The sequence below is a fragment of the Osmerus mordax genome, chromosome 21 (genome assembly GCF_038355195.1).
Source record: "Osmerus mordax isolate fOsmMor3 chromosome 21, fOsmMor3.pri, whole genome shotgun sequence".
Classification (NCBI taxonomy): domain Eukaryota; kingdom Metazoa; phylum Chordata; class Actinopteri; order Osmeriformes; family Osmeridae; genus Osmerus; species Osmerus mordax.
In genome coordinates, this window is record NC_090070.1 from 13,306,096 (window position 1) to 13,312,777 (window position 6,682).

At 50.2% G+C, this 6,682-nt stretch overlaps 1 protein-coding gene across 1 annotated transcript; it reads right to left on the reverse strand.

Moving 5' to 3' along the window:
* Positions 1–896: 896 nt before the first annotated feature.
* LOC136964997 (ubinuclein-1-like) lies at positions 897–5,857 on the reverse strand. Its single transcript, XM_067258972.1, has 16 exons — positions 5,579–5,857; positions 5,392–5,451; positions 5,184–5,279; positions 4,835–4,972; positions 4,654–4,757; positions 3,868–4,543; positions 3,667–3,768; positions 3,338–3,408; positions 2,774–2,900; positions 2,591–2,697; positions 2,383–2,499; positions 2,109–2,264; positions 1,955–2,002; positions 1,601–1,813; positions 1,329–1,555; positions 897–1,169 (listed from the first exon to the last, which is right to left on the reverse strand). The coding sequence occupies exons 1-16, from the start codon at positions 5,855–5,857 to the stop codon at positions 1,117–1,119; spliced, it is 2,574 nt and encodes an 857-aa protein (XP_067115073.1). The 3' UTR covers positions 897–1,116.
* Between the last annotated feature and the right edge of the window lie 825 nt (positions 5,858–6,682).

The window sequence follows — 6,682 nt, forward strand, 5'->3', positions numbered from 1 at the left end:
TATCCCTGTGCTTGATTGGCCAGCAAACTCGCCTAGTATTGTGAAGATACACCAGACCCAACAACGCTGAAGAGCTGAAGGCCGCTATCAGAGCAACCTGGGCTTCCATAGCGCCTCAGCAGTGGCACAGACTGATCGCCTCCATGCCACGCCGCATTGCTGCAGAAATTCCTGCAAAAGGATCCCAGACGTTGTACATGTTCATACTTTTCAGTAGTCCAACATTTCTGTGTTAAAATTCTTTTTTTTTTTTATTGGTCTTAAGTCATATTTAGTGCTGTCAGTTAAACGGGTTATTAACGGCATTAACGCAAACCCATTTTAACAGCGTACATTTTTAGAAGAACAGAGATTAACGTTCTTTTTGGCCTAGAAAACTTTCATTAGCTGTCAGTTATAATCATCAAAATTAAAAGAAATAAACAATTGAAATATATCAGTCTGTGTGTAATGAATCTATAAAGTATAGGAGTTTCACTTTTTGAATCGAATTACTGAAATAAATCAACTTTTTGATGATATTCTAATTTATTGAGATGCACCTGTAATAGAATGAAACTGGCATTTAACTCAAATTAACTCCCTGAAGTTACATAGTGGTCACCACATGACCACTATGTAACTTTTAAGTTAAAATAAACCATTTAAAATTTTGATTTGAACCCAGGCTGTTGCGGTACTGCCCCAGCATGTCTGAAAGAGCACGCACACTAACCCAGTGAGTTAACAGGGGAGCCCTGCTTTCTTACGGTTTTCTGACACCCCAACTCTGCAGGTTGTTACAACTAGATAGTCGTTTAAATATCAAGTATTAAAGAATGGGGCCTGCATTGCAATTAAAATAAATCTTTATTACTTTATTCAAATTAATTTAATGACAACAAATGGATCCCTTCTCAAACACCATAACTATCCCAGGGTTGGTAGAAATCATACTACAGTCTACTTCCATTAATACTTCATATTACACCAACCCCCCCCATCCTTCTCGACCCATCAAAAGAATCATGCCATGAAAACACCCTGTGTAAAACAAACAGCATCTCATCTGGTGGTGTCAGTGTTCCAGAGCGTTCCGGAGTGTTCCCTGGTGAGTTCCAGAAGGTTCTGTCTGGATCAGTGGAGCTTCCTCTGGGAGTCAACACCTTCCCCCATCAGCTGCCCTGAATCTGGGACAAACACTGGACATCAGATTGGTGCCTATTGGAGCTGATCTCACACACAGCAATGTATGTCAATGTGTTAAAGACTGATTATATCATTTGCACGTGAACAATTATGAAACACTGTTGTGAATGACAAATCTGCACACACACACACAAACTCACTGTGTGTGAGGCTGTGGAGGAAGAAGGGGAGGGCGGGGCTGGAATGCGGTGGTGGGGGGGGAGGTGGTGGGCTCAGCAGGCCACACCCCCACTGCTGCGGTGAGAGGTCAGCGGCCGCGCAGGCAGCTAGTAGCGCCTGGGAAACACAGTCGTTGAAGATCCTGTCCCTGGCCAGGGCCTGCTGCCCCCCCAGCCTGAGGGGGGAGGGGCCCTGCTGCCCCCCCAGCCTGAGGGGGGAGGGGGTGGGAGACACACCCACACTGGAGGAGCACCCTCCCCCGCCTCCCCCCTTCTCATCCCCCCTGACCACAGCCCCGCCCGGAGAGGGCTGGCAGGGGCGGAAGCTTTGGGGGTGGTGGGGGGTCAGGGGGTCCGGGGTGGAGGCCGTGCCCAGGGGAGGTGCTCCGTTTGTGGGGAGGGATCCAGGAGATTGGGGTCCCAGGATGGATGACTGTCTTTTCTCAGTCTTCATCTTCCTCTTCATACTGGGGGAGGGAGCCAACACAACTAGTGTTTCGTACACTACATACACACAACTCAGTGAACAGAGGAGGTACAGTGTTGTCACACACACAACTCAGTGAACAGAGGAGGTACAGTGTTGTCACACACACACAGTTACCCACGTTGAGGTTCTCTCACGGAGGACTCTCCTGCTCTCCTTCATCAGAACTCTGTAAACAGCAGCAGAACTCGCATCACATCTCAGTCAGACGACATGTACAAATAGTACATTTAGAAAGTACAGCATTGTGTGTGTGAGTGAGAGTGAGAGTTTACCTGGGCTGCATCCAGCCTCGGGGCCAGAGAGGTTTGACCTTCTCCTGCAGGAAGGTCCTCAGGTGGTCCTCCTGGTCCTCCTGGTCCTCCTGGTCGCTCCCTCTCTCCCTCTCATACCTGTCCATCCTCGCCCTCACCACGCTGCACATACACTCCCTGACACACACGGTCATTCAAAAGGCAACTGCATCAGCTTGGCCAGCCTGGCTCCTAATACTTGTTAGATCATTAGCATAAAATATATATATATATATACATACATACACGCACACACCTGATCTCTTCATTCCACATGAAAGTCTTCCGAGGACCTGCCACTCGTTTACTGTTCCTCTCCTCCTCCCCCTCTCCTTCTCCCTCCCCAGATCCTCCTACCTCCCCCTCTACCACCCTGTGAGAGAGGGGGAGAGAGAGAGAGTGTGAGAAATGATGACTAGGAACACCTTCATGGGATCTGGTATGCGGTTGCCAAGGTGACATACTTGAGGACCCTGGCGTGGGCCTGGGCCAGGCAGTCGTCGTGGTAACGAGAGATCTGTTCTGGCATGGCTCTTCCAATGGCTTCGCTCAGACGTTGGATGGGTTCCACCTGAAAACACACACACACACACACACAGGTCCATCATGTTCTGTCCACACCCCCTCTCCCTCCCAGAGGTACGTACCTGAGCCTTGAGCAGCTTGTTGGCTCGTTTGAGCAGAGTGTCTCTGCTGCATGGCAGGAGTGAGGCCAGGTGTGTGTACACCCTGGAGCGCACCTGCACACCCAGCTCCCTCACCTGCAGCTCCACGCTGCTCACACACACAGGTTAGGAAACGCAAGAGAAACAGGACAGTAATACTACCATACACTGTCACAAAACAGTCAATACAATAATATAACAACGTACTACAATGATGTTATCATACAGAACTACGAAAGTAATACAATGAAATGTTGTTTAAACTTTGTAACTTTGTAACTTGTTTAACTGCATGCTCTTATGGTTCTTCCCTTTGGCACTTATTTGGTTTTCCACAATGTATGCTTCATGTTTTGGCTGCTCGCAATGTTTGGGGCTATCTCGTTGTTATGATCAGTGACCTATGCTCTTTTGTAAAGCTCTCTCTTGGAAGTTGCTTTGGATAAAAGCGTCTGCTAAATGCATAAATGTAAATGTAAAATGTAAATGATAATACAATATAAACAAGACTATGTCAGCAGGGTGTAGTGTCACAGTGCAGCTTACTCCAGGAGGAGGGCGTTGACTTCCGGAGTGAAAAACTTCAGTTTGGACTCTCCTGCTGACACCCTGGCTACCTGAGAGCAGCCAATCAAAACATCCGTCAATCAACCAATCAAAACATCCGTCAATCAACCAATCAAAACATCCGTCAATCAACCAATCAAAACATCCATCAATCAACCAACCAATACATCAAGCATCAGTTTAAATAAACCTGTGAGAAACCGACAACCCATGCAGTCTAGTGTGACCGGGATGACCTAGTGTGACCTAGGGTCACCCAGGGTGACCTAATGTGACCGGGGTTATCCTTCTGGGTTATCCAGTCTTACCAGGGTGAGGTCAGTAATTCTTCTCTCCAGAGCTGGAGGGAGGCCCTCGGGTAGGGGGGGCAGGGCCTGTGGCTGGGGATGAGGCTGGGGGTGGGAGTGAGGCTGGGGATGAGGCAGGGGGTGGGAGTGAGGCTGGGGATGAGGCAGGGGGTGGGAGTGAGGCTGGGGATGAGGCAGGGGGTGGGAGTGAGGCTGGGGATGAGGCAGGGGGTGGGAGTGAGGCTGGGGATGAGGCAGGGGCCGGTTTGGGGCATGGGCTAGAGGTTGGTTCTGGTTTGGGGTCGTTTTAAAAGCAGCAGCATGAGGAGGAGAAGAATCAAACTCTGGATCAAAGACAGTGAGATCATAGACTAGGGGCAGGGTCTGGGGCAGGGTCTGGGGCAGGGTCTGGGGCAGGGTCTGGGGCAGGGTCTGGGGCAGGGTCTGGGTCTGGGCTGGTGTGTGGTTCAGAGCAGACACAACCTGGTTGTGGTTCTGGACGCCCCAGGTCAGATCCACACAGAGCTCAGGGCTCACTTCCTGTTCTGGTGTGTTCTCTGCCGTGGCATCCAATAAGCTGTCCAGATCCACCAGGAAGTCCACTGTATTGGCTGCCTGCATCAGAGTGCTGTCATTGGTTGAGCCAATCAGGTTGAGTAGAGGATCAGCCAATCCAAGGCCTCCGCCACCGGCAGCGTCTGCACGGCCCAGGTGCATTGTGGGTAGGTGTCCAACAGATGACCCCTCCCCCAGGGATGACCCTGATCTCTCCTTCCTCTCCTCCTCCTCTCTCTTCAGCCTCTCCCTCTGGAACTTTCGGAGCATGTCGGTGACGCACAGTGGGCCGGTCGGCTTCCTCCTCCTCTTCCCTTTCTCCTCCTCTCCCACAGGAGGAACACTGTAGAGAGAGGGGGGGAGAGAGAAGGAGTGTGTGTATGTCTGAGTGAGTCCCTGCTCACCCAGTGTGTGTGTGTGTGTGTGTGTGTGTGTGTGTGTGTGTGTGCTCACCCAGTGTTGTCCTCTGCTGGAGGGATCATCTCAGAGTTCTCCTCCCTCCTCTTCTTCTTCTTCTTCTTCTGTGGTTTCCCCTCTCTCTGCTGCAGCTTCCTCTTCTGACAGAACAGCATCAGGATGAGACTCCCTTTCCCCTTTCCCCTTCCCCCCTTCCCCTCCGGAGGGTGTGACTCACCTTGGGGGATGTGGTGCCGCTCCTCTGGCCTCTGGCTTGTGTCTCTGTGTCGGACGCCTGGCGGAACTGCAGCGTTCCAGAGTTGACGTAGAACCCTCCCAGCTTGGTGGTGAGAGAGCAGGGCACAAACTCATCATACTGCAGACACACCACCAGGGGGAGACAGAGCCTTCAGTCAGCCAGCAGCATCACATTTGCAGGCAGAGCTTGTGGACACTTCTACAGTGTTACTGTGGTCTATTTATCCATCTCCTGTCTTGTTATTATCCCTTTCATCAGCTGTGATTTGGATGGGGGGCACGGGTGAGTAAACCTAGAATGGGTGACAGGTCGTCGGGGTGACACTCACCGCCTCAGAGTTGTCTATGAAAGAGTCGTCGTCGTCGTAGCCATAACCGATATCAACCAGATCCTGAATCCTGTCTTTCCTCTGTTCTCCTCCTCCCTTCATAGAGGGAGGGAGGGGGAGAGAGAGAAAGATAACAGGCTCTCATGCAGTCTGAATTAATAATAGATTAATTCTTCTTGGTAGCATTCCCAAAGTTCAATCTACTCACGTATTTCTCCTCAAACCTCCTCGCGATGTCTTCCAGTTCCTGTTTTTCCCGGTTGTCGTCCTCTGGTAAGGACCCCGGTAAAGCCGGCTCCTTCTCTGGAACACACTGGAACACAACATCGCTGCCCGGTTAGTTTCCCGTTTAAGAAGGCTACAGGACATTCCCTGTCAACTGCGAAGTTAGAGGCTCTCTGAAACTTAAATGAAGTTATTTTCAATCCGACCTGTTGATTGGAGAGTTCAGAATACCAGAACTCGGGGCACCTCCGTTCGTCTGATTCAAACAGCGCGAGGACGTAGCGGACGGTCGGTTTGGGTAGCTGACTGTCGGTAGCGCTAACCTCACAGCATGCGGCTGCCGCAGCGGTTAATGCCACCGGTTTGGTCAAAGTCGGTTTCGAGGCAGGGGAAGGGAGAGGGACATTGCCCGGTAAGGTAGTTAACTGGATTCTACGTGGTTCGGCCATGGGAACGTGCACATTAGGCCTAACGCTTGCAGCAATGCCTGTAACTAGCATCAGAATGGTTGGTTGTTCTTGGAGTCAGAAATCCTAAATTGATTTCGTACAGGTGCGCTACCACCGGTGTGCTTGAATTCTTTGGGCGGGAGCACGCGTGCTTTTCCGGTATTGCGCACTCCTTAACGAGTTTCTCCAATCCACCAAATAACGCTGATTGTAGTTAATCTCTCTCTCTCACTCTCTCTCTCTCTCTCTCTCTCTCTCTCTCTCTCTCTCTCTCTCTCACCTCTCTCTCTCTCTCTCTCTCTCTCTCTCTGCTTTAAAATGAAGATGATATCTTATCTACGGATCAAACGTAGGCCGAAAGCCTTCCCCTTGAAAACAGAATCGTTGTAGAACCTCCAAGGGGAAAAAGGTTCCAGACAGACAGAATCATATTGGGGTTCTCAAGGTGTTGGAACCCAAGGGTTCAGTTATTATACCAAATTGTTCTATCGTGTTGTTTTTAAAGTGCAGGCAGGGGGGTTAATCTCTCAGTTGTTCACCGTCGGAGCGACAGTTTAGCGTCTTCCCGCGAGCTCCCCAAAAGATCTAATGGGGACAAGCCTCGAGAAGACACTATTTAAACGTTTATAATTAATTACCCGCCGCTCTTAATTAACGAACTTGGAGTGCCCGCACGCTCATTAATTCAAACCGTTCTTTCAGTTAATTAGACGGGTTTCAAGTCTAGCTGCTCCGTTAAACACCTTAAAGGCTATATCCATAGACTCATGAGAGTAAGAGGAGGGGAGGGAGCATGAAGTGCTGGGCTATACCCTCCAGGACCAT